Source organism: Sorex araneus, chromosome 2 (assembly GCF_027595985.1).
Source record: "Sorex araneus isolate mSorAra2 chromosome 2, mSorAra2.pri, whole genome shotgun sequence".
Lineage (NCBI taxonomy): Eukaryota > Metazoa > Chordata > Mammalia > Eulipotyphla > Soricidae > Sorex > Sorex araneus.
In genome coordinates, this window is record NC_073303.1 from 229136872 (window position 1) to 229164340 (window position 27469).

The 27469-nt window shown below is 53.6% G+C and overlaps 1 protein-coding gene across 2 annotated transcripts; it reads left to right on the forward strand.

Annotated features, from left to right (window-relative positions):
• The first annotated feature begins 835 nt into the window (after window positions 1-835).
• IL17RA (interleukin 17 receptor A) lies at window positions 836-26461 on the forward strand. Of its 2 annotated transcripts, XM_055129392.1 has the most exons (12): window positions 2154-2283; window positions 12534-12558; window positions 13635-13781; window positions 14998-15107; window positions 15884-16010; window positions 17696-17743; window positions 17838-18001; window positions 18637-18717; window positions 19207-19291; window positions 19884-20177; window positions 23126-23167; window positions 24027-26461. In XM_055129392.1, exons 1-12 carry the CDS (start codon window positions 2158-2160, stop codon window positions 25472-25474), a joined length of 2697 nt encoding a protein of 898 aa, XP_054985367.1. In that variant the 5' UTR covers window positions 2154-2157; the 3' UTR covers window positions 25475-26461. The 2 variants fall into 2 exon arrangements, with proteins under 2 accessions (XP_054985366.1, XP_054985367.1); XM_055129391.1 differs by lacking the exon at window positions 12534-12558 and having other exon boundaries at window positions 836-2283; window positions 15887-16010.
• The last annotated feature ends 1008 nt before the right edge of the window (window positions 26462-27469 follow it).

A 27469-nucleotide genomic window follows, 5' to 3' on the forward strand; every position in this document is an offset into this window, starting at 1 on the left:
ATAAACCTCCTGAGAATGAATCAGTCTTGGAAGAAAACCTGATCAGATCAATTATTAGTAAGGAAATTGAAATAGCAATAAAAAAAATCTTATCCCAAACAAAAATCTATGCCTGTATGAGTTATTGGTGAGTTTATATCAAACTTTCAAAGACCTATTCTCAACCTCTTTCACAATATCAAAGAAACAGGAATCCTGGGGCTGGAGCGATAGCACAGCAGGTAGGGCATTTGCACGCGGCTGATCTGGGTTTAATTCCTAGCATTCCATATGGTCCGCCCAGCACCGCCAGGAGTAGTTCCTGAGTGCAGAGCCTGTGCAATGGCGTGTGTGACCCAAAAAGAAAAAAAAAAAAAAAACAGGAATCCTTCCTAACAGTTTCTAAGCAACAAATATTATACTTATGTTAAAAGCAGACAAGTGTGTCACTTTGAAATATTATAGACCAATAACCATGATAAACACAGATGCAAAGATCCTCGACAAAAATCTTAGCAAATGGGGCTGGAGCGATAGCACAGTGGGTAGGGCGTTTGCCTTGCATGCAGCCGACCCGGGTTCGATCCCCAGCATCCCATATGGTCCCCTGAGCACCGCCAGGAGTAATTCCTGAGTGCAGAGCCAGGAGTAACCCCTGAGCATCGCCAGGTGTGACCCAAAAAGCAAAAAAAAAAAAAAAAAAAAAAAATCTTAGCAAACTAAATTCAACACCATGACCCATGACCAAGTGGAATTCATTCCAAGGAAGCACAGATGGTTAAATTAATGTAATACATCATATCAACAACACAAATAATTGTATCAGTGATGCAGGAAATGCTTTCAACAAAATTTATTCATGATAAAATAACAGCATTGAGGTTAGTCAAACTTGAGGGGTGGTGTTCACCCAAGCTTGACGAGTCCTGTGGACAATGGTGGCATGATATTGCCACTTCGGTAGTGATTGTGGTGCGGTGGCATTGTACATCTAAAACACAAACATTTATACACTTGTAAACTATTGTTACCTTGCATTAAAAATAAAATTGATGAATGGCCAAGATTCAAAGAAAAAAAATTGCCCTGAAAATTCCCATTATACGAATTTCAATTAGTATATCACTTTACTTTTCCTATATTAAGAACACTTCAAACTTAGTGGTGTAAGTTTTCTCTTAGTGATTAACTGGAACATCTTCTCTGGCCTGATAAGGTTCTGAAGGTTCTGGTGCTGAAAGGTCAGAGAGATCTGGTCCACGGCAGAGGCTGGAAGGTTGATCGGTCTTGTCAGAGCTTACTCTTGGCTGTGCGCAGGGAGGAAACTATATGGGGTGTCGGGGACTGAACCCGATCCGTCACGTGCAAGGCAAACGTCCTGCCACTGTGGTACTGCTCCAGTTCGGCTGTCTGCGATGTCTCCAGGTGCCTTCTTCCTCCAGTATATTAGTCCAGGCTTCGAAGGGTGTCAGGGTCACAAAGAGAATAAAAAGCACAACTGGGAAATGTACTCTGGTGGCGCGACAGGTGCTGGAACACTGGCTGAAACCTATCTTGAACGGCTTTGTATGTCTATCGCAGTGATTTAAAACAGCACAAGCCCCAGTACGTTGTACTTGCTGTTACCTACCGAGACTAGGGTCAGCCAAAGTAGGAGTGCGATGTCCAGACGTGGGGGAACTCACCGCTGCCGCTTCCCCTCCCGGAATCCCGCGCGGGGCGCCTGCAGGTCCGCGGCCGAGCGTGGGGAAAGCGCAGCCAGAGCCCGCGGGCCAGGGCCACGCGCGTGCAGAGGGTCTCAGCGGCGACGCGACGCGAGCGACGGGAGGGCCAGGCGAGAGGGGGAGAGCGGAGAGGAAGCGCCGAGAAGCGAGCCGCGGGCTCCGACCGTCTTGGGGTGTGAAATCGGGAAGTGGGATGAGCCTTGGGCTGGCAGGAAACGCGCTGGCCGTGCCCGACGGACGAGGCAGAACGCGACGCGCACCTGCGGCGGGGCCGGGTCGCGGGAGGAGCCCCCCGCCCGCCCCGCGCCCCGCGCCCCGCGCCCCCGCCCCCGGCCCGCCCCGGTCCGCCCCGCCCCCGCGGAGCCGGTGGAAGCCGGAAGCCGAGGAGACGCGGAACTCGCGGCCGAGGGAGAGCCCGGCCCGGCCTCTGCCCCGGGCCCAGCAGCGCGGCGCGATGGGCACTCGGCGCCGCCCGCAGCCCGAGCCCGCGCCGCGGCTGCTGCTCCTGCTGCTGTGCGGCCTGGCCCCGGGCCGCGCCCTGCGCCTGCTGGACCACCCCGCGCCCGTCTGCGCGCAGCAGGTGAGGCCGCCCCGCCGGGCTGCGGCGGGGGCGGGGGGCCCGCGGGGGCGTGTCAGAGGGGACAGCCCGGGAGGACCTGGCCGGACCCGGGAAGAGGAGCCGGAGTCGCGGGGAAAGATCGGGCTCCGGCGTTGCACAACCTGGGCGGCCAGTCCCTCTGCGCGCGCGAGGCAGGCGGGAGCCGCGGCCCCGGGCCTTCCGGGGAGCCTGGACGGGACCGGCGGCCTCGAGGCGGTGCCTCCCCCAGGGCCCCCGCGGGGACGGAGGCTGAGTTGGACGCTCTCTCGTGGGCAGCCCTACCGGAAGGGGCCGTGCGGAACCTGGGGGCCACGGGGATCCCACCGTGGACCGTCCCGTCTAGCGCTGGGCGGCCTCTGGAGCCAGGGCCCGGACAGAACTGTGGCCTGGAGCCCTCGAAGGGACTGGCGTCGTGGCGGCACCTCCCCTGGGCATGCGACGGCGATCCCGGCCCTGTCCTGGCACACGCAGGCCACTGGGGCTGGGACGGAGGCCTGTGTGCTGCTGCCCCTCCAGGCCTGGCCCTAGAGAGGACTGGCTGCAGGGACGAGAGTGGCCAGCCGCACGCACGTCCTGTGGGCCGTGCCCTCTACTCCGCTTTCTCTGCGGTGTCCATGGCCTCTCACCCTCCCCACTCACTAGCCTTAAATTGAAGAACACGGCGGCTACCTGAGCTGGAACACATGAAATGAGGTTCTTTGTGAACAAGCTTTCCAGACGAGGGTCGAGGGTGAGTGACTGTTTAGCAGAGGGTGTTTGGTTGGTGTTAGTTTCTAATGGCACTGATGTGGGGAAGTGTGACTCCTGATGTTGGGTGTGGGAGTATTCTGACCCTGGGCGGTCAGTGTTCAGTTTCTGATGGCTGTTTGCTGCAACCCAGCTGCAGGTGCCCCTGCCACAGGAGGGGGGGCGGAGCTCGGGGGGGACGTGCCAGCTGGGGTGTTCTTCATGGAGGAGAAGATAATCGCGGGGCTTCCAAGATTGAGTTTGGTGGAGATTTCAGGCCGGGAAAAGGGCCAGAACCAAGGCCCTTAGAGATAAAGTGAGGCAAAAAAATGAGAGAAGCTTTAAAGGGAGGGAGGCTTTACCGAGGTGAGGCGGGAATCGCTGGCTCCCCTGCACCTGCTCTGTGGGTCCTGGACGGTGGGAGAAAAGCCTGCTGGGCAGATCTGTTCCTAACTCATTATGTCCTCCTCACCTTTATCTTCACCTGCACTCAGGGATCATTCCTGCCTAAGTTTGGGGAACTGCATGGGACACCAGGGGTTGAACCCAGGGCTGCATGCAAGGCAAGCGCCCTCCCTGCCGAACTATTGTTCTGCCCCCTCCCCTGAGAATTTTGAAGACGTGAGGCCAGAGTCTAGGAAGTAAGACACTTGCCTTACATGCAGCCAAACCTGCTTACCTACTCTCCAACATCTCTTTTGTTTGTTTGTTTTGGGGTCACACCTGGAGGTGCTCATGAGTTACTCCTGGCTCTGAACTCAGAAATCACTCCTGGCAGGCTTGGGGGATCATAGGGTGTTGGGGGTGTTGGGGGTTGAACCCAGGGCGGCCATGCAAGGCAAGTATCTCATGTTCCCCGGCACAGCCAGGAATGACCCCTTGTTGCAAAGAAAGGATCACACCCTGAGCACCTCTGAGTGTGGCCTCCAAAACAAAAACAAAAAGTGTTGACTACATTGTTTCTAGTCCTTCTAAGAACAGGGAAGCAATGCCATTCTAGGCAATGCCACCCGGGGGCTTGTTCTGTCATTGTTTTATGGCTTGGTATCAGGAAGGGACCTGGAGCTTCATACATATGAGGCATGAACTCTTCCACTGAGCCCAGCCCAGCCCACCATTCTCATTCTTGTCTCTTTGTAGCACTGTCGTCCTGCTATTCATCTACTTGCTCCAGGGGGCGCCAGTAATGTCTCCATTGTGAGACTTGTTACTGTTTTTGGCATATGAATACACCATGGGAGCATGTTGTGCGGGCGGGTTGCCGGGCTCTCCAAGAGGGATGGAGGAATCGAACCCGGGTCGGCCGTGTGCAAGGCAAATGCCCTACCCGCTGTGCTGTTGCTTCTATGGCACCTAATTTTTTTCCCTCTTAAAGATTATAGTTTTAAGAGAATCACATTTTAAAAAAGAAAATAAAAATTACATGTGTTGGGGGGGCTTGGGGTCACTTCAGGTGGTGCTTGGAGTCAGGGGATACCAGTGTGGAACCGGAGCTGGGCAAGTGCGGTCACGTACCTTAACCTCTGTTCTGTGTCCCAGTCCTTCTCCAGAAAGATCTAGGGTCTTCTCTTTATTTCTGGCAAAGGTATTTTAAATTTGAAACAAGGGACTTCAGCTCTAGGGTGCCTTCCTCCCCCTCCCGCCTCCCTCTACCCTGTGTGCAAGTTCTGTTGTGTTCCGTTTGCTTTAGGGCATCCGTTGGTGCTGGGTGCCAGGGAGCCAGGCCAAGCCGCACTTCAGCCCACTTCCCTCAGACTCTTCCTCTTTGTCTTCTCTGTAATCTTCTGGAGATCAAGTTTGTGTTTAATTCTATAATATTCACATTATCTCTTCTATTTCTATTTTATTCTGCTTTCAGAGAAATTTCCTGAATCTTACAGCCCAGTCTTTTAATGTTCTTTTTTTTTCTTCAAGGTTCATTTTTTTTTCATTCTCTGCCTGTTTATTTTCTCATATATTAATCCTTTTATTTTTTTTAGAGTGGGAGCACACCCGGCAGTGCTCAGGGCTTACTCCTGGCTCTGTGCTCAGCAGTCGCTCCTGGTGGGCTCAGAGGATCATATGGGGTGCTGAGGAGTGAACCTGGGATGGCTGCAAAGTAAACCCCCTAACTGCTATGCTACTGCTCCAGGCCCTCACATATATGAAACTATTATAATCTGTCACTGTCATTGTCACTGTCATCCCATTGCTCATTGATTTGCTTGGGTGGGCACCAGTAATGTCTCCATTGTAAGACTTGTTTTTGCTGTTTTAGGCATATTGAATAGGCCATGGGTAGCTTGCCAGGCTATACAATTTAATTATTGTATTTCTGTTCCCAACATTGTCTTATTTTCTCAAGAACTTTAAAAAATTGTTGCTTTATCTTTATTCCTTGGGGTCAGCAGAGCTGTACCTGCTGCTGCCAGGAAGGCGGTGGTGTTGGGGGTGAAACGGAGCTCCCCAGGCGTGTGTGTTACGACTCCTTCCTCACCCTCACGTGTTCTCCATTCATATCCCTTCTTTGTCCATGGGGGTTTAGAAAATGTTTATCTTTCCTACACAGGAACACAGTATGAGCCCTAGTGGAATTCTCTACTTCTAGTTCTACTTATTTGCATATTTTCTGTTCTGTTTAAAAATTTCCTTGTCTTTCCTCTCCTTATCGTCTCTGCTTCTGTGCTTTCACCTTGGTGCAGTGCAGTGCTCACACAGCCAGGTTCAAACACGCATGACGAAGAACTTTTTCCTCACTTCCTTAGAAAACTGACATGATCAAATGTTTCTAGCAGTTTCTTTTTCTCGCCCATCAACACATCTAGGCCATCACTCCAGGTTGTTTGTCCAGTGTTCCCTGTATAAGTAGTCTACCCAACTGTTACTCCTTGGAGGCGCACTGATTTAAACTGGCCTCGGGGCTGGAGCAATAGCACAGCAGGTAGGGCGTTTGCCTTGCACGCAGCTGACCCTGGTTCAATTCCCAGCATCCCATATGGTCCCCTGAGCACCGCCAGGGGTAATTCCTGAGTGCAGAGCCAGGAGTAACTCCTGAGCATCGCCAGGTGGGACCCAAAAAGCAAAAACAAAACAAAACTGGCCCTCTATTCAGCATTCCCTGTTAGTGGACATCCAAAACCACAGAAAAAAAATTCAGGGACTCCAGTGCTGAGCCGAGTCTCTGACTGCTATCTCTTTTCAAATCTAGCATGTGTTTAACACTAAAACGTTTTGTTTGTTTGGGGGCCACACCCAGCGATGTTCTTGGGTTACTCCTGGCTCTGTACTTAGGAATTACTCCTGGTGGGCTTGGGGGACCTTCTGGGGTGCTGTGAATCAAACCCAGGTTGGCTGCGTGCAGGGTTAGCACCCTAACCGCTGTGCTGTTGCTTGAGTCCCGTGTTTAATATGAAAACTTGGTAAGTCATGTGAAAAAGAGAAATCTATGGACCAAAATCACTTATGCATTGTACAATCTCCAGGCGGCCAGGGGAGGCCCCGATGGCTCTCCCCCTCATGACCTAGATTGGGGGTGGTCTCGGGCCGCTCCCCCATTGGGGCAGCCCAGGCCATGGGGTGGATAGAGGAGGAAATGAGGGCCAAGCTGGTTGATTGATCAGATGCCATTTATTCCATTCTCCCCACGCGCCAGTTCCAGTCTCTCTGAGCCTCCCATTCTAGCCTCACACTGCCCCTCCTTCTCGTCTCCTCCTGCCTCTCCCGCTCATCTCTCCCTGCTCCATCTCGAAGTCTGGGCTCTCTCTCTCCACACGCCTGCTCCTGCATTCTTTTACATCCTTCTCCCTCTGTCCCCATTGCTAGTCTCTCCCGCCCCATCTTGCTACCCCCCTCTCTCCTCTCACCAACTATCTTGTCTTTCCACGCCTCCCCTTGCACTCTGGGCCTACACTACACCTAGTCCAGCAAAATCAACATAGGAAAGCCTTTTCTGGCTGCCCACCAGGCTTAAGGGCAGAAACACCATCTAGGGGTGTTCCTCTTCTCCTTAGTCCAATAACTTAATTAACATCTTAATTTACATCTTAATTCTACTTCTTCATATTAGTTATTTTTGTATGGACACAGTAAGAGATACATTGAGGCTTGTAGGGCAGCTCTCCTGGGAACATCTTGCCACAGACTCAGACTACAGTGCTCAGGACAGATTAATCTTTCCTAACCCTAGCAGGGTCTGAATCTAGTTATTACTTTTTGGATCATTAAGCATTATGGCACTTTGACTAGGCCCATTTCGATGCCAGAGTAACACATAGCTCACTGCTTGCCCTGGGTCCATCCAGTCTCTCATTGGGACCCTGCTTTTAGGGTGGTAGGAAGTAAGGGCAACTGAAGCTTAAGTCCAGAGAACAGATGTCCAGGAGGTAAATATCATTCAGAGTCAATTAACTCCCACATTACAAAAGCATAGCATTTACTGTCTTCTTGTGTCCATACAAAAAAGACATTGCTCTGAATTAACTATGCAAAGGACTTAAGGAGAAGAGAAAAACAATATTTATAAGAGCATAAAGAAAGAAGTTACAAGTAAACACAGAGGAATGGGAGCACTGTGATGGGAGTAACCCAATAAACCTAAGCTCCCTGTGGCAAGGCAGGAAGGACAAACCAATGTTTTCTTACAATGCATGGAGCTGCAAACAGTTCTATGTAAAATACCAGTGCACGCATGCAGCCATCCCTGGTTCCATTCCCAGCACAAGAACCCGGAGTTAGCACAGCTAATGTGACCCAAAAACTCTCTTGCTATCCCACCTCCCGTAAATATTAGCAGACTTTGGGTACAGATTCTGGGAATATCAAAGAAATAATGTTCCGTAGCTAAGTATTAATGAGCTCAATGTTGATCCATTAATAGCAAATCTGTTGATATAAGCCTTATGCTAATAAGAGTAAAATTGAGTTAGGGTAGTAAGTGCTGGAGAGATGCAATAAGGTTCAGAAGCCTTTTCTAATGTATCAAATGACTATTAAAATCCAAGACCTCTAACAATACTACATGGCAAGCTGTTTCCATCTCTCAGGGGGGTTATTGCAGGACGGTGACCGGTGTGTATTCACCCATCTCTATCTAAAACCTTCCAACTTCCTTTTTGTCTACAGGAACAGGAGTTTCTCATCACGAGCATTTTTTTTTTTGCTTTTTTTGGGTCACACCTGGCCATGCACAGGGGTTACTCCTGGCTCTGCACGCAGGAATTACCCCTGGCCGTGCTCAGGGGACCATATGGGATGCTGGGATTTGAACCCGGATCGGCCGCGTGCAAGGCAAACGCCCTACCCGCTGTGCTATCTCTCCAGCCCCATCACGAGCATTTTTAGTATCTGTCTGTGGCTAACTGAATTTCCCAAGATGGTATCTGTCTACCTTTCCCAGAAGAGCTCCCCAGCTTAAAGACTTGGTGTCTCAATCTGGGACTGCCCAGTGGGAAGATGAATGAGCATGTTCCTGAAAGTTCTCCACCCCACATAAAGAAGGAGGTGACACTTGTTAGAATGTGTAGAGATGGGAGATGGGTTCTGCTATGGAACATGTGAGAGGTTCTGAGAGAGCTCTGATGGGTGGGAGATGTGAATCACCAGGCAGGACCGAAAGGCACCTCCCCAAGGGCTTGAGAGCTGGTGTTCGGAAGGCCAGGACACAGCTGTGAGAACCCGCATAGGATGGATCCCAGTGCAGGCTGGTGGCAGTGTCTTCTTGCTCACACCTGTCTCTCTGCTCTCTCTTGAGAGGATCGAGTTGAGTCGTGGACCTGGCCAGTGATACCCAGTTACCCTGAAAACCATACACATTTTAAGCACCGTGATTTATCAAGCTGTTGATAATACAGTTGTTTCAGGTTTTAAGTGTTCCAGCATCAATCCCACTGATGTCAGTGGGCCCCACGGGTGACTCATGTGAAGCAGAGAGGGGAAAGACAGTCACTTTCTCCTGATCCGCCTCTGCCACCCGGGACCCAGGGTTACTGGGTTCTTGTCTCGCCTCACAGAAGGGAATTTCAGGAGTAGATGAGCAGTGAAATTACAGTTTTTATTTGGAGGTTTTGAATGGAAAGAGGAAAAGAAAGTGGGAGAGATTGGACAGTAATGTGCTGAAGAGAGAATCCGTGCTTCTCCAAGGGTGGAGAGAGCCCCTGCACACATCCCAGCATTAGACAGGAAAGCATGAACATCCCCATCCCAAGAGGGGAGATGCGGGCGACACAAGTGCTCAGCCACCGCATGTGCTTGGCTACATAGGCAGAAGCAGCACGTGGGCTCTGGCAGCATATGTGCGCGCGTCCTTTGTTCAAGGTGGCCTTTATAGGGTTTCTCCAACCTTTCCCCACGTGGGGCTTCTACCTAGGTAAAAGTCCGTTGCTAGGGAGGTTACCAGGGGGTTGGGAGTGACTTTAGTTTCTGTAGGAGCTTCTGTTGGAGGGGGTCCAGCCTCCTCGGGGTCTCCCAGGAGATTTACTGCCATTGCCTTGGGAAGGGCCTTCCCCATCTGCCTGCCTACATCACCACTAATGTGACCTTCCCTCCACCAGTGTCCCCAGTTTCCCAACCTGCCTCCTTTCAGGCACAAACAGATTTACTTCAAGTTGTTTGTTACAACATAAAGGCAAATGGAGTTATCAAATCTCAGATTGAGGGCTGGAGTGATAGCACAGCGGGTAGGGCGTTTGCCTTGCACGCGGCTGACCCGGGTTTGATTCCCAGCATCCCATATGGTCCCCTAAGCACGGCCAGGGGTAATTCCTGAGTGCAGAGCCAGGAGTGAACCCCTGAGCATTGCTGGGTGTGACCCATAAAAGCATAAAAAATTTAAAAAATAAAAAAATTTTAAAAAAACCCCTCAGATTGATTGGAGTCCATTTGTACTGGTTGTTATAGCTCACAATAGTGTTACTTAGGTCATTAAGGATCTGAGGCTCTGAGCTGGTTGGTGCTAGTTGAGCCTTCTGTGTATTGTTTTTGCTCATTGAGCTTGGTGGTATATGCAACTTTCCCATCAGTTTTGCTATGATCATGCTGGGCTGACAATACTATAAAATGTTGAGATGCCCCATGGTTGCGAGCTCCAGGAGCTATGAACCTGGGATGATTTGGTGACTTTGTAGTTTGATAGTTTGATGAGGTTTGTTTATGTTGCTGGGCTGTTTCTGTGTCTGAGGGTATCCCGTGTGACTGTGGGCTGCTTGTGCCTTCAGGAAGAAAGGGGAATCTGTTTTGCTTTTGGGCCACACTCAGTGATGTTCTGAGGTTACCGCTGGCTCTGCACTCAGGAATTACTCCTGGTGGGCCCAGGGAAACATGTGGGATGGTAGGGATCGAACTGGGTCAGCTGCATGTAAGGCAAGCGCTTTATCCACTGTACTATTGCTCCAGCCGCAGAAAGAGACTTTTTGTTTTGTTTTGTTTTTGCTTTTTGGGTCATACCTGGTGATGCACAGGGATTACTCCTGGCTCTGCACTCAGGAATTACTCCTGGCGGTGCTTTGGGGACCAAATGGGATGCTGGGAATCGAACCCGGGTTGGCTGTGTGCAAGGCAAAATGCCCTACCTGCTGTGCTATCGCTCCCCCCTCCCCCCCCCCCCCCCCCCCGTAGAAAGAGAAATTTTAAAAACCACATTTCTGACCTGGTTCAGCAGCTCACTGCTGATTGCCAGGGCATGTTTGCCATTCTGGAGACCCCTGGGCCCACTTGGGCTCATCCCCACGTGCCAGTCTGAGTCTGTAGGGGCGACCCAGGTGTCATGGCTTCCACTTACCTAGCCTGCCAGATGCCAGGATTAAGGAGAGCCAGTAATGAAAGAGCAGACAGTATGTGCCGGACTTGAACAAATATTATCTCACTGAGAGCACTGAGGGGGTATCTGGACGTTGCACCCGAGGTTCCCAGTGACTCTCTGGGAGCGGCCTGTTCAGCAGCAGGTTGCTCGGTTTCACTGGGTGGCTTAGTCACAGACACGTTCCCACTGTGTGGAATATTTTGTTATACAAAGATCCTAGGGGCTGGAGCGATAGCACAGTTTGTAGGGCATTTGCCTTGCACTCGACCCACCTGGGTTCGATCCCCAGCATCCCATATGGTCCCCTGAGCACCGCCAGGAGTTATTCCTGAGTGCAAAGTCAGGAGTAACCTCTGTGCATCGCCAGGTGTGACCCAAAAAGCAAAAAAAAACAAAACAAAACAAAAATCAAAAACAAAAATCCTAGCTGGTCAAGAACAGCTCTTTAACTGTGTATCTCATGGTGTCCCATCCAAGTGGTGGGGCTGGAGAGATAGTGTAGATAGGGTGTTTGCCTTGCACACGGCCGACCCGGGTTTGATTCTCCTGTCCCTCTTGAGAACCCGGCAAGCTACCGAGCGTATCCCACCCGCACGGCAGAGCCTGGCAAGCTACCCGTGGTGTATTCGATATGCCAAAAACAGTAACAAGTCTCACAATGCAGACGTTACTGGTGCCCGCTCGAGCAAAGGGATGATAGTGCTATAGTGTTACATCTCATGGTGACTCAATTAAAAAAGTAAAAATTAAAAAGAAAAAGATCCTAGCTGGGAAATATGAACAACTTCAGATTCCCACACAGTCAATCCCATTCCTATTCCCAAGTCTGTCCTTATATTTATCCCTGTAACTCACACCTAACACCGTGAGTCTAGGGTGGTTGTGGCATTAACTGTGGTATTGACGGAACCAAAGCTTGACCATGTTAGAGAATGTGTAAAGTCCTGTGGCTGCTGAGTGTAGACCTAAGTCCGGGGTGGGGGTGGGGGTGGTGGTGGTGTGTGTGTGTGTGTGTGTGTGTGTGTGTGTGTGTGTGTGTGTGTGTGTTTAAAGATTCTTGTTTTGTTTGGGAGCCACACCTAGTAATGCTCAGGGCTTACTCCTGGCTCTGTGCTCAGGGATCACTCCTGGTGGGCTCAGGGGGACTGTATGGGGTCCCAGGGTTCAAACCTAAGTCAGCCACACATGCAAGACAAGCATCCTACCCACTGTACTATCACTGCAGCCCCAAAGATTCTTTTATTTTTTCTCATTTTTTTCATTTTTGAGTCACACCTAGTGATGCTCAGGGGTTGCTCCTGGCTCTGCACTCAGGAATTACTCCTGGCGGTGCTTGGGATTGAACCCGGGTCAGCCCCGTGCAAGGCAAACACTCCACCCACTCTACTATTGACTCCTGCCCCAGAAGATTCTTAAACATTGTAAGGATTAGCGAGATCACATGTGTACAACACAGGAATGGGGCAGGTCTTTAACAGAATCCTATGCTTTAAAATCGGAAAGTTCCCAGCTTATATATTGCCAGTTTCATTTTTGCCATGTACTCCATCTGTGTACCACATCTGGGTTCTCCTGAGTTGGGCAGAATGAGAATTATGTGGAAAACATATCGTGAGACTGTTTCCTGCTCTGAGAGCGGACCTGATGGAGGGAGGCTGCACTTTGCCCTCTGGGGTCGGGGTGTGAGCTTGTGAATCAGTCCTTTGCTGCTGACGACTCCTTTCCTTTACAGGGGCTGGATTGCGTAGTGGAGAACAGTAAGTCATGTTCCTTTGGTCTCCTGTTGCTTGGCCTTGTCCTGGTGCCGCAGAATGCTGCCACTCTGCTTCTTGCTCAGGGGGAGGGGTATGGCAGGGAGTGCGGGTGCTGGCTGTGTGCCTGCACCCCCTAGCAACACCCCTCTTTCTTCCCGGTCAGGACACGGGAGCAGCTGTCGCTGGGATACTGGGTGCTTGCCTGGTCTGTGGGTGACCCTGGCTGACTCACCAGAGTTATCACTGTCATGGGAGAGGAAGCAGCGTGGAGCTGATTTTCTTTGCTTTTGTCTTGGGTTTCTGAGCCACACCCAATGGTGTTCAGGGCTCACTCGTATCTCTAAGCTCAAGGGTCACTCTCGAGGGACTCGGGGGACCATATGGGGTGCTGGCAATCAAACCCAGATTGGCTGTGTGCAAGGCAAGCACACTACCTGCTGTACCCCCTCTCCAGACCCTGTTTTCTACTATAAATCAAGAGGAAGCGCGTATTTCCAGTTTTTTTACTACGTAGGCACCCTGACATATACAAAATAAAGCAACTTTAATCACTTCCTTGCCCCTGCTGTGCCCCCGTTTCTTTTAGCCAGGCTGAGGTGAGGAGAGAGTGGGTCACACCCAGCGATGTTCAGGGCTTACTCCTGGCTCTGTGCTTGGGAATTATTCCTAGTGGTGCTTGGGGGACTCTCTGGGATGCTGGGGTTTGAGCCCTGGTCAGCCGTGTGCCCCCATTTCTAACCCTGCTTCATGTCAAAGCCATGTGTGTTCGTTGTCTTCACTCCTGAAATGCATCTTAGACTTCAGAGCTTTGCAGTGACCAGAGAAGCACACGGAGAGAGTGGACAGGCGGTCACAGGCCTCTGGCTCCTGGCCCAGTGCGCACTTCTGCGGGAAGCTTTTTGCTCTGTTTATGTGACGCCATGGGCTCCATGCACAGCACTGAAAGAGAAATGAATACAGAAAATAAAATAAATCTCTCCTGAGCCCACAGCTGCCCCCTCGATGGCGCACCTCTGTTCTCGTGGTTCCCCAAGTCTCGTGCAGGACAAGCATTCTCTGCTCCTTTCCCTGGGGACCAGGTACCTGCCTTGATGACAGCTGGATCAGCCCTGAAAGCCTGACTCCCTCGCCCCCCAAAAACATCCAGGTCCACCTGCGCTTTGCTTACGTCCAGCACAAGGAGCTGCTCCCCGTGCTTCACATCGAGTGGACACTGAAGGGAGACGGTGAGTGGGCCTGGAGGCCAGGGAGCCACCCACTGTGAGAGGACCACCAGGGGCCAGGCGCGCTCAGGACTGGCAGCCTCATCCTCGCTCAGACGGGAGGCCCAGGTCCTGTGGTGAAAGGTGCCGTCACACCCCGAACGGCCGACTTTCTCAGTAACCTTTACACCTCACACTTCATCCTTGATGGGAGACTACCGTCAGCCTAAACCTTTTTTTTTTTTTCTTCCTACCAGGCTGGGAGAGTCAAGTGGTTCATTCTCTGAGTTGAGTGGTTCATTCTTTGACCGTAGTACCAAATATTTAAAGGGAAATATTTACCATCCTGCTTTTTTCCCTTAATTTAGGAACTGACATTGGGGTTGAGTGAGTGCTCAAAAAAAGTGCTCAGGAGACCCAGATGTCTCTAGTATTTGGCACTTTAAGCTAGAGTCCAAGGATATGTTGCTGTTCAGGCTCTGCTGTGACAGGGACCCCCCCAGAGCCACCCACCAGTGCTTGGGGGCCTCCAGGACTATCTGGTGATGCGCAGGGTCTTTCCGTGCTGGGGACTGAACTGGAGTTGGGCTCATGGTTGGTGCGCCACATCCCCTCTGCCATCTTCCTGGCACCCAGGCTGCCACTTCCTTTTGATTTGTTGTTTTTAGTTTTGTTTTCAAAAAACGGGGTGCACACCTGGCAGTGTTCAGGGGTTACTCCTGGCTGTACATTCAGGAATTATTCCTTGTAGGGCTTGGGGGAATCATTTAGGATTCCAGGGAATGAACCCTGGTGGGTTGCATCAAGGCATGCACCCTGCCAGCTGTGCTGTATATTTCCAGCCCAGCCACATCTAGTAAAGTCATCGGACCAAATCTCCACCATCTGGGGATCTGTGTTACAGAATTGGGAAGCCTGGGATTCGCAGAGGCAGCCCCCGGTTGGCCTTACCTTGTGAGTCCCAGCTCCTCCTGCCGTAGCAGCCCTAGGGCATGATGGGGGTGACAGTGTCGACAGGCAGCTGTGTTGCCAGTGTCTTCGCTATGTTTGTAATCTGGCACAAATCTGAAATGGGTTAGGCAGCTGAACATGATTCGCAAGGCAGGAGACTCACTCAGGCCCATAGCAAACAGGAACAGGAAATGAAGGGTTGGGTCAGCTGCAGTTTTCTTCTGAAAGTGAGCAAGGCCTGAGAGTGGGGCTGCAGCGGTTTGTCAAGCTCCTTGTCTGCCTCCTTTAGCCAGCTTCCTGGTCCTGAAGGGTGCAGAGTTGTCTGTCCTGCAGCTGAACACCAATGAACGTTTATGTGTCAAGTTCAAGTTTCTGACCAGACTGGAGGATCCTTCGAAGGTGAGTAGGGAAGAAGCAGCTCCAAGCGGATTGTGTTTCGCTGATGATTCCTGGGTTCCCTTACACAGGGCAGTGCTGACGAGGCCAGGGTTAGATTGGTTTTGCTTTGTTTGTACTCCCGCCTCTGTACTGGGAGGTTGCCCCAGGTAGTGCATGGGAGGCCTTGCCATGATGAGGATTGAATATGGGGCTCCCAAGAACAAAGCGTGGCTCCAGCCCACAGAGCTAAACCCACAGACTCTTTGGTTGTGTGTGTGGTTTTCTTTTTTTTTTTCTTTTTGGGTCACACCTGGCGATGCATAGGGTTACTTCTGGCTATGCATTCAGGAATTACTCCTGGCAGTGCTTAGGGGACCATATGAGATACTGGGAATCAAACTTGGGTTGGCTGTGTGCAAGGCAAACGCCCTACCCGATGTGCTATCGCTCCAGCCTCAGCCTCTTAGTTTTAAATAGGTAAACACGAGGAGACAAAGCCAAGATTCTGATGCTTGTTTGGGATTTTGTTCTTTAGGGTGGTGGGAAGTGGGGGGTGCTGGGGCCACATCCTGCAGTAGGTGGTCGCTCCGTGTGGTGCTTGGGGAACCCTGCGGTGCTGCAGACTGAACCAGGGTCACCCGCATGCAGAGCAAGAGCCTTAGCCCTGTACTGTCTCTCCAGCGCCTGTTCTTATTTTGGACTGATCTTTCAGGGACTGGTGGAGGTGGGTTCTTTGGCGGCGGACAGGCGAGAGGCTCTGTGTGTGAACTGGCCAACCTTCCTTCCTTTCTCTTCAGCAGAGCTTCAGCTTCAGCCACTTTGTGGTAGACCCTGGCCAGAAGTATGAGGTGACTGTTAACCACCTGCCCAAATCCAGCTCTTACGGGGACCCGAACCACGAGTCCAAGAGCTTCCCTGTGCCCGGTAAGCACGTGCTGCAAGCGTGTCCCTGCCCGTGGTGATGGCTCCCGCAGTGCTGGACACCAGCCTGCCTGCTGCGCCAGACAGGGGCTGCCCAGGGTCCACAGCTCTCAGGGCCCAGGCTTTGGGTGCTCGGTTCTGGACTCAGCAGCCTCCCTAGGGACACACAGTAGGTGTTGGCCCATGACCCTCAGCAGCCTCCCTAGGGGCGCACAGTAGGTGTTGACCATTAACCCTCAGTGGCCTTCCTAGGGACACAGTAGGTGTCCTGCCCCAGAAGAATCTGAAGGCCAAATCATTCTTATACCGAGATGTCACTCCTTGGGGCGCTCGCCTTGCTTGCAGCTGACCTACACACAGACAGCTTTGCTGTCTCCTTCCCCTGCCCCCTCCTCTCTCCTCTCCTCTCAGCTTTTGCGTGACTCCTCAAGCCCATGACTTCTTCCCTCTACCTCAGGCTGCCATTGAGCCCCACCTTTGAGATTATCTTCTGAAACGTGTTTTGTGAGTGTGACCTTCTGTGTCCCTGTCCTCCTCAGGCACAACCACAAACTGCCTTACTGCCGGGTGGTCCTTGGTCCATATTCTATCTCTTTATTGGGGGTTTCTTTGTTCCTGCCCATCAGAGCCATTTTCCTCTTGAACCCCAGGTCCCTGGAGGGCAGAGTCTGGGTCATAGACCCATTTCACTCTCCGGAACATTCCATGTGGCCTGTTTATAGAGATCAGGTTATTAAGGATAGTGATGCCTCTTCATCCCTGAAGCATCCACCTATAGACACACAGAAATCTAATTATGTTGCTTTTTCTTTTCATATTCCTCACCACACCCTGAAATTATAGTGACAGTTTGTGGCAATAAGCTGTTTGGTTTTACCCATCTCTTCTTCTGGGCAGAGAGCAAGGACTCTGGTTGGCATGCCGTCTCCAGTGCCAGGGCAGTGCTAGAGCATTGGCACATAGCGATACTTGGTGAATATTCGCTGAATGAGTGAATCTCCCCCGTTTTCTCTGCTCCTGAAGTAGTCTGACCGGGTCCCTGTCCCTCTAGAGTTCATGCTTGTCACGTGTCTTCTTAAACCAGGTTACCTATATTACAGCGAGGTGCTCTGGGGATGGGGAGCGGACGGTCCTAGCCCGAGCCACAGTGTGTGGAATTAGCTGAGAACTTGTTAGCACTGTTGGGAATGCCCATGAGAGCTGGGGACATGCCTGGGAGGCGGGAGGGCGTGTCCCAGAGCGGGGAGAGGAAGTTGCGGGGAGGTGGGGGCGGCCGGCCCATTGGCTGGAGTGGCCTGAGACTCCTGTGCAGCGCAGGAACTTTTGTTGTTATTGTTTTTGTTGTTTTTAATTTTTTTGGTCACACCTGGAGGTCCTCAGGGGTTGCTCCTGGCTCTACACTCAGAACTTAACCCTGGTGGTGCTCAGGGGACCATATGGGATGCTGGGGATCGACTTGGGTAGGCTGCGTGCAAGCCAATCGCCCTCCCCGCGGTGCTATCGCTCAGTGTGACCCCTGAGAGGAGGGACAAGACTGCCAGATGCCTGTGGCCAGAAGCCAGGCTCTGTCCTGGGCTAGTTTTAAAGGGCCATCAGTGACCAGGCAGCCCAGAAGTAAAGATGGCAGGAATCTAGACCAGCCCGCTCTAGGCAGAGGCCCAGCTGCTCCACTCCTTCCCGTCCTGCAGGCTGCAGGGACCCCAGAATGAAGACCACCACGCCCTGCGTGGCCGCGGGTAAGTGCTGGGGCCTTGCGGGGGGGGGGGGGGGGAGGGGCGAGCCTCCGTGTGCGCATGCGCGCTCTGACCGGCGCCCCGCTCTGCGGCACAGGCAGCCTATGGGACCCCAACCTCACCGCGGAGCTGCTAGAGCCGCGCCAGCTGCGGGTGGGCTTCACCGTGTGGAACGAGTCTGCCCACTACCAGGTCCTGCTGCACAGCTTCCCGCGCACGGAGAACCGCAGCTGCCTCACGCGCACCCTGGACGTCCCTGCGGTAACCCGGCTCTCCACGCCCCTCTCCAGCCGCTGGTCCCCACTTCGTGGCCCAGAGGCGCAGCGCCTCTGCTCTTAGCTCGTCTTTTTGATTGGAGCTGATAACAGTTGATCTATATCAACAATTAGCGTTAAAACTCTTGGTCAGAGCGATAGCAGCGGGTAGGGTGTTTGCCTTGCACGCGGCGACCCGGGTTCAGTTTCCAGCATTCCATAGGGTCCCCGGAGTAACCCCTGCGCATCCCCGGGTGTGACTCAAAAAGAAAAAAATATTAAAACCACTGGGTTTTGAGTTGATTCTGCAGTCGATAGAAATTAGTTGGTCTGCTCCTACCACCCCAGCCTTCGAGTCACCCTCAGCCTCCCCTCTTCTCTTTCTGTTTTGCTCTTTTCCTCATATTCCCAAAGGGAGGGGAGATTTTCTCAGTGTAAAGATTAGAAGGAGAAATCAAACCCAGGACGTACCCTTAGGGCAGGTGGGCCCGTGCCGGGTCCTTGCAGGGCCACGACCGACCCATTCCCTCGTGGCTCTTTTGCCCCGGAACTGAGACCACAAGTGCTTCTGTCCCTGCACCTTGCTGGGCGGGCGGCGGGTGTGTCGGTGGGTCCCACCACCTTCCCCCTCTCCCCCTGCAGCCTCCCGAGGAGGATTTCCACCAGGAGATGAACGTCACGTTCAGCCTGCCCCATAGCTGGTGTTGCCGCCACCACGTGCAGGTGGGTACACGGGGCAGGCTTCGTAGCCCTCGCGCAGGGCCCTTTGGTCCGAGTGCGGGTGAGTGCTGCCAGAAGACTCATGGCAGTACATGGTTGATTTTGAATTGATTTTTCTTGGCTGCACATTCAGGAACCTTTCACTGTTGCCAACAGTTTTTGTGACCTCCCCCTGCACTCACACACATGTTCAGTGACTTGATCCTATGTGGGGTTGTGACCCACACAGTGTGAGGAGCGAGGGTGTGGGAGAAGAGGATTGTGTGCCTGCGCTTGCTTTCTCTGGGACCCCCACAGCCCCCAGACTCCGTCTGAGTGGGTGCTGTGCTGCAGCCCCGCTCTCCCCGCCCACCCTCCCCTGCCTCTGAGGGCGGGGCTGCCTGTGCCACACAGGAGATGCCAAGAGCCCATTGGGCATCAGTAGCCTCTGCTGGCAGAGAGCCGTCAGGGCGCCTCACAGTGCCCCTGGCCTGCCCCTTCTCCCTCTGCCAGCTCCAGCCCTTCTTCAGCAGCTGCCTGAACGACTGCCTCCGCTACTCGGTGACTCTGCCCTGCCCGGCCCCCCCAGGCACTGCAGGTGAGAAGCTCGAGGCTGAGCTGCGCCTGGGCTGGCCGAGAGGGTGGGAACAGGTTCCTTAAGGGGGAGTGCTTCAGGCCTGGGGGAGGGGCGCAGGGGCTGGAAGGGGCCTGCCGCACACCACCCGTGTCCAGGCCTGGTTGGGGGGGTGATTCCCAGTGTTGCAAATACATGCTCTGGACTGTGTGTGGTACTTGGGTCCATCGTCCGTCATGAACTGCTAGCCATCGGACTGTGCAGGGCAGAGGCCCTCCCCACACTCTCAGATGAGGAAACTGAGGCACAGAGCTACAGTCACACACTGAATGCAGAGAGCCCCAGGTTCCATTCCCACTCGCAGCCCCGCGCCACCTCAGTCTGAACTCACCTGCAGGCGAGCAGTGTCTCTAGCTCCCTGCTGGTCACGGACCCAGATGGGAACTCAGCCCCCTGGGGCTTCATTGGGCCTAGAGCCCGGTGGGCTCTTCCTGCCGAGGGTGTCACTGGGTCTGAGTCCCTGCTCCCACTCTGGGGTAGGGCCTCAGTGGGTGCCGGGTGGTGTAGTGATGACCTACTAACCAAGACCATCGTTTCCCCTTTGTTCCCCTCACAGAATCAGCTGCAGGTAAGCCAGCTCCCCTCAGCGACGGTGCCAGGGCTGCCTGCAACATCCCCGGCAGAGCTGGGTCGACCCGGCTGGGCCAGGGGTGGAGGGAGTCCTCAGCACATCCCGTGCAGAGCGGGGGGCCCAGGGCAGGTGTTGCTGACCTCTCCTGGCGCATGCCTACTCTGTTCTGTTCTGCAGACTCACTGCCCCTCTGGACGTATGGGCTCATCACTGGTGTCGCCCTTCTGCTGGTGGTCTCGGTCATCCTGCTGACCGTCTGCATGGCGTGGAAACTGGCTGGTAAGGGCTGCGCCTCAGGCATCCCCTGCTGCTCTCTTCTCCCCTCATCCTTCTTCCTGGTCTCGGGAAGCATGTCAGGCTGCATCTCAAATCTCAGTTTAGGGACAGATGTTATAGATCTGTGACCACACCTCAGGGCCCAGAGTTTGATTGGGCTGGCCCACGTGCTGGCTCCACCACTCACTGCCCGAGCAGGTAACCTGACCCTACTCAGGTTTCTCTGTGGTAAAGTGGAAACCACAGTAGTGAGGATTGGGTGAAACATTGCCTATGAGTACTTAGTAGAGAACCTGGCATGTTATTTGCTCAGTCTAAGGACGAATGGAGACGTTACTGGCACCCGATCGAGCAAATCGATGAACAACGGGATGACAGTGGTACAGTGATACGGTGATGGGACTATTAAAGTCACCAAGTTGGAGTTAGACTGAGGGTCCCCACATGTGAGTGGTCAGCAGGCTAATGGGGATCCTGAGCAGCCCCCTCCTGCAGCCTCCCACATAGGAAGAGAGGAGAGGAGAGCATGGGACAGGCTGCTGGTCCACAGGGAGGCAGAGGAGGCTCGGGGAGGACCCAGGGGACTGGCTCTGGCTCCTTGGTCCACAGTGTAGGCAAATTGCTTAACAACCAGATTTGGTTTTCTTTTCTTTGTTTTTTCTTTTTTAAAAAATTGAATCACCTGAGATACAGTTATGAAGATTTCATGTTTGATTTTCAGCCGTACAATGATCGAACACCCGTTCCTCCACCAGTGCCCGTTTCCCACCACAGTGTCCCCATTACCTCCCCCGCCCATCCCAGCCCTCCCCCTGCCTCCATGGCAGACAATTTCCCCCATACTCTCTCTACTTTTGGACGTCATGGTTTGCAATACAGATTCTGAGAGGCCATCACATTTGGTCCTTTATCTACTTTCAGCACACATCTCCCATCCTGAACAATCCCTCCAACCATCATTGACTTAGTGATCCCCTCTCTATTCCTTCTGCCTTCTCCCCCAAATCATGAGGCAGGCTTCCAGCTATGGAGCAGTATTCCTGGCCCTTGTGTCTACTGTCCTTGGGTGTTAGTCTCATACTGTGTTATTTTATTTTATATTCCATATATGAGTGTAGTCATTCTATGTCTGTTCCTCTCTTTCTGGCTCATTTCACTTAGCATGACACTCTCCATTACCATAAACAAGTTTCATGACTTCATCTCTCCTAACAGCTGCATAATATTCCATTGTGGGGGCTAGAGCAATAGCACAGCAGGTAGGGCGTTTGCCTTGCACGCTGCCGACCCGGGTTCAATTCCCAGCATCCCATATGGTCCCCTGAGCACCGCCAGGGGTGATTCCTGAGTGCAGAGCCAAGAGTAACCCCTGTGCACCACCAGGTGTGACCCAAAAATAAAAATTAAAAAAATAAAATATTCCATTGTGTAGTTGTACCAAAGTTTCTTTAACCAATTGTCTGTTCTCCAGCACTCGGGTTGTTTCCAGATTTTGGCTATTGTGAACAGTGCTGCAGTGAATATACAGGTGCAGATATCATTTCTGCTGTGCTTTTTTGCACCCCAGGTTTGGTTTTTTTTTTTTCTGAAAAGTGGATAACAGCCCCTTGTTCAGAGGGCTGTGGTGAGATGCAGTGTTGGCAGGCACTTCCAAGGAGGGCAGTGGCCGTGTACATCTCAGAGCAGTTCTTGGGGCTGGAGCAATAGTACAGCAGGGAGGGCATTTGCCTTGCTGACCCTGGTTTGTCCCCTGGCACCTCCTATGGCCCCCTGAGCACTGTCAGGAGTAATTTCTGAGTGCAGAGCCAGGACTAACCTCTATGCATCCCAAGATGTGACCCTACCCCCCAAAAAAGAGCAGTACCCTCTCTGTTGGTAGCCTTCAGCCAAGTTCTGAGCAGGAGAGAACTCGGTTAAGGGGCTCAGTCCTCCTCTGCCTCTACAAAACCCCCGCTTTTCCCTCAGTGTTCAGGGCAGCCATCCAGGGCCTGAGGGACTTGTCAGAATCCATCCTGTCGTGACTGCATGGGAGCAGGAGGCCTGCAGAGAGGATCCTTCCCAGAGCATTAGGGGCATCAAATCAGAGACGGTCTCTGGACTCGGGCAATGGTGCGAAGGGTTTGAGCACATGCTGGAGCCCAGGCAGGAGCCCCGGCTCTACCCCTGATGCCACCTGGGTCCCCTCGGCACTGCAGGGACGAACAAAATAAAAGGGAAGGTCTCAGGTGCTTCTTCACAGGCTGCCGTCCTGCGCCGTGTGGCACTGAGGCTCCTCCGAGGCCCACGCTGTGGACAGAGGACGACAGGAAGATAACTCGCCTCCATACGTGACTCTCAGCAGTTGTCAGGGGCCAAAGAGTAGGGATGGAAACCGAGATTCTGACTGTTTCCACCCACGCCTCTGTCACCGAGGGGTGCATGGGGAAGCAGCTGTTGTGGGGTGGCCTTCCCCACAGTCCTCGGTCTCCTCTCTCTGCAAAGACTGAGTTTGGGGGTGCTGGGTCTCTTCCTGGCCTCCGTGCTCCCAGAAGCAGCATCGGAGGCTGTGAGCTCACCCCGAGTCTGATGGGACCATACTGGGGGCAAGGAGGACTCCGGTCACGGTTCTAGGGGTCCCTTTCAGTTCAGGGCTGCTGAGTCCTTGGCTCCAGCTTAGGGGTGTGTCAGGGGCCCTGCGCATAGGATCACAGGCCCAGTTTGTGGAAGGAGAAGCTGAATTGACAAGATGGTAGAGGCTTTCCTGAACCTCGCAGTGCCACCCAGGGCTCCAGCCGGGCACCTTCACGGACAGCCCCCACCTTCACAGGATGTCTAGAAGCATCTGGCAGCCATGCCTGGGCGGCCCTCCCATGTCCTTTGCACTCCACCAGAACTGGGGCAGCGTTCCCTTCAACACCCTGGGTCCCGTTTCTCTTGTAGGAGACACTTTAATAGAGTCCTTTTCCCTCCAGGGTCGCGCCATGGAAAGCCGGGTGATGCCAGCATGTCCACAGGTCAGTGTTTCTCAGCTGGCTGAGGGTCTGAACACATCCCGAGGCATGGTGGGCAGTTCTCTGGAGACACACTGGGGCTCACCCGCCAGGCTTGGTCCCTTCTGGAGACCTCACAGTGAGAGGCCCCGTTCCAGAACCCCACAGAGAGGGATAACATGGCTCAGGGACGGAACTGGGTTGAATGTTCTAAATCATCTGAACAGGAAAGGTTCAGGATCTTGCATTTTGAGGAAAGGAATCCTTCCTATAAGGGCTGCAAAGAGCAGGCAGCGGGTAATGGTCTCGGCAGGCCCAGCAGGGACCCTGAGCAGGAGCAAGCCCTGCCTGGGCACTGCCAGCTGCCCCTCAAAACCTCCTTCCTTTAGTAAGGTACTCCCATTCCATAGGCAGGATTGGTGTCATTTTATAAAAATAAAACATGTAAAGGGGGCTGGAGCGATAGCACAGCGGGTAGGGCATTTGCCTTGCATGCGGCTGACCCGGGTTTGATTCCCACCATCCCATATGGTCTCCCGAGCACTGCCAGGAGTGATTCCTGAGTGCAGAACCAGGAGTAACCCCTGTGCATCACCGGGTGTGACCCAAAAAGCAAAAGCAAAACAACAACAACAAAACATTTAAAGTACAGGCTTAAGGAATTGGGAGTGAGAGAAAGATTATTTTCCCAGAAGGCACTAGACTGGGTTGTTTCCAGGCAGCAAAACAAAGGAAGCAGCAACACTTGGTTTATTCCAAGGCCTTGGTCATAATTTTCAGGGGAGAGAACCAGGTTCTGCAGGGTACAGGCCCCCACTGTGGATGGGCGTGCTGCCCATGACCCTTCCAGTTCTGAGTGTGGCTTCTTCTCTATTCCCCGCAGATGTCCAGCCCCCTGCTGGCCTGACCCCCCCACCCCTGAAGCCGAAGAAGGTCTGGATTGTCTACTCCGCTGACCACCCGCTCTATGTGGATGTGGTCCTGAAGTTCGCCCAGTTCCTGCTCACTGTCTGCGGCACCGAAGTGGCTCTTGATCTGCTGCAGGAGCAGGTCATCTCCGAGGTGGGGGTCATGGCCTGGGTGGGCCGCCAGAAGCAGGAGATGGTGGAGAGCGGCTCCAAGATCATTGTCCTGTGTTCCCGCGGAACCCGTGCCAAGTGGCAGGCCATGCTGGGCTGGGAAGAGCCCTCTGTCCAGCTTCGCTGTGACCACTGCAAGCCTGCCGGGGACCTGTTCACGGCTGCCATGAACATGATTCTCCCGGACTTCAAGAAGCCAGCCTGCTTTGGGACCTACATAGTGTGCTACTTCAGCTCCATCAGCAGTGAGAGTGACATCCCAGACCTCTTCAACATCACCTCCAGGTACCCCCTCATGGACAAGCTAGAGGAGGTCTACTTCCGGGTACAGGACCTGGAGATGTTCGAGCCGGGGCAGATGCGCTGTGTCGGGGAGCTGACAGGGGAGAACTACCTGCAGAGTGCCAGTGGCCTGCAGCTGAGGGCGGCTGTGGAGAGGTTCCGGGATTGGCAGATGCAGTACCCGGACTGGTTTGAGCAGGAGAATCTTGGCTCGGCTGGTAACCAGGAGCTCCAGTCTCTGGATGAAGAAGAGTTTGACGAGCCCCTGCTGCCCACAGGGGGCGGCATCATCCGTCAGCGGCCACTGGTGCGGGAGCCCGCCTCCCAGGACTGTCTGGCGCTGGATCTGCTCCTTGGGCAGGAAGGCAGGGGGGTGACAAGACTGGAAGCCCAGGTGCAGCCCCAGAGGCCCCTGGCGACCCAGGCCCTTCAAACACAAGTGTTTCCTTTGGAAACGGTCCCTCCAGCCCAAGCCATGGCGCCTGTCCCTCACGGCATGGTTGGGAGTAGAGCCATCAGCCGCCTGGCCTTGGTGGAGCCGGGTGAGGCCTGCCCTCTGCTGGAAGGCAGTGGCCCTCGGCGGAACTGTGTCCTCTTCCCGCAGCAAGCAGAGGACCCACCTCTGGGCGGCGCCCCGACAACACCACCCGGCCCGCCCCTGGATGATGCCAGGGGCCTAGCTGGGAGCTTGCCCTTCTCTGTCTTCCAGCAGAACCTGAGCTGCCACGCCCAGGCGCTGTGCGTGAGCCCAGCCTGCTCTGAGGAGGAGCAGTCGGACCAGGGCTATATCTCCAGGAGTTCCCCACAGCCCCCTGAAGGGTTCGCAGAGGAGGGAGCAGGGAAACCAGCCGAGGCCCTGTCCTCCGAGGACCTGGAGCGCCTCAGGCGTCTCCAGCAGCAGCTCTTCCTCCAGGAGCTTCAGTGGAGCCCCGGCATGGCCCACCAGGAGCCAGAGACTCCGGCCTTGTGAGGCCCGTGGCTGTGCCGGTGGGTCGGGGCACGCCCTGGTCATGGTGACTGTCCCTGTTTCAGTGGAGACGTTTGATTCTGCTCTTTGGGTATCACCTAACTTTTCTTGTCCGACTGTCTGTCATCCTCCATCCCCACATACTTCCACAGCTATTCCCGGGAGGTAACCGCAGGGCCCTTGAATTCCCACCATTTGTTCATGCTTTTGTTCAGCATCTGTTTGTCCCTACTGCATGCCAGACATCTGGGCTACACAGATAATTTGCACCTGTCTGGCCTTAGCCACCAAGGAGCTGGACATGAGTATGCAGTACAGGTTAGCCAGCAGGATGGCGTGCGCAGTGGGAAGGCTCAGAGGCCTTCCCGGGTTATGCGATACTGAGAGGGGCACCTCGCCCAGGGAGACGCCCGGAGAGGGTGAGCCAAAGATGTGAGTTTCCTAGGCCACAGGACTGGTTGGAGAAGGCGCATCTGTGGACAGGAGCAGCGTGTGGGGCGAGTGCCCGAAGGCGAGTCCAGCAGCAGACTGCAGGCTGAGTCCAAGCTGGGCAGGCCTGGGGGCCGGGCGAGGAGTTGGCACTTGAATACGAAGAGCCTGGCAGGCGAGAGGCTCAGAGCAATCATACTCCTTCGATCCTTTGGGAGAGAGGACAGAAATGTAGAAATGTTCGGAATGATACCCACGGCTGCCATTAACAGAGCTGCTGCACAGGCCTTCAGCTCCTCCTCGGGTGGGACCGAAGGCTAATGTGCCCCACCCAGGATGTCCTGCAGTCGCAAACTGTACCATACTGCCCCCTGGTGGCCGACTCCCCGGGGCCTCTACTTGGGCCTCTCATAGAGCACTGAACTTCAGCACTCAACTTCAGCACAGCAGAGTTCTGAAGCCTGGTGAATAGGAAATCAGACATCATCAGGTGTGTGTGTGTGTGTGTGTGTGTGTGTGTGTGTAGGCAGATTGCAGAGAGTTTTAATAAACAATGAGCCAGTATGTTCACTGGTAAAGAAGGCCTCCTGATGGTTTTTCTACTTTCTCTCCCAGTAAGAGTTTGCTCAGGAGCACAGGCCACCGAGCTGAGTTCCGGGCAGTGGGGTGGTCTGCATACCCAGCTCAGCAGCAGCCAGCTAAGTATCAGGCGGGTTGGGCATCTGCCCCTTCCTAATGTTTATAATGAACCCCAGTGTGATGACATTCGAAGTGACGTCTCTGAGGGGGTGATATCCTGAAATGAGAACTTCCCTTTCCTGCCTTGCATGGACTCCAGCAGAGGCTGCTGGGAGTAAGGAGACCGTCTCTGCAGATACCCATGTGCCAGTGCTTGACTGAGGCTCCAGCTTCAAAGCTGTGGGTGCTGTTTATAAACCACCCAGTCTGTGTGTCTGATCTGCAGCCCAAATGGGCCAGCCAGAGAGAAGAGGAACAGAGCCCAGTGAGCCATGGCCTCTGCATCTCTACACTGCTCACTGAGCCTTTGTGGTGAGCGTTGCCTAGCATGGGCAGTGTCCCAGGACACAGAGTGAGCCAGCCAGTAAGGATCTGATGCCCAGCAGCACAATTTCAATTTTGAATTTATTCCCTCACAAGACTTCACCCTGAGATTTACTGGCCTACGCGGCCATGACCATAGATGGGTCAGTTGGGGCATTACCCACTATTCCCACTGTACCTCCAGGGTGGCTATTTTAACCCTAGTGACTTTATTGAGATTTAATATATAGTTCACAACTGGCCCTGTATAATTCAGTGGCCTGGCCTAAAGCAGTTCAAAGTTCCACTGCTGGGGCTGGAGCGATAGCACAGTGGGTAGGGCATTTGCCTTGCACACGGCTGACCCGGGTTCAATTCCCAGCATCCCATATGGTCCCCCAAGCACCACATATGGTCCCCCAAGCACCACCAGGGGTAATCCCTTAGTGCAGAGCCAGGAGTAACCCCTATATGTCGCCGGGTGTGACCCCCCCAAAAAAAGTTCCACTGCTATCAGGATAATCCACT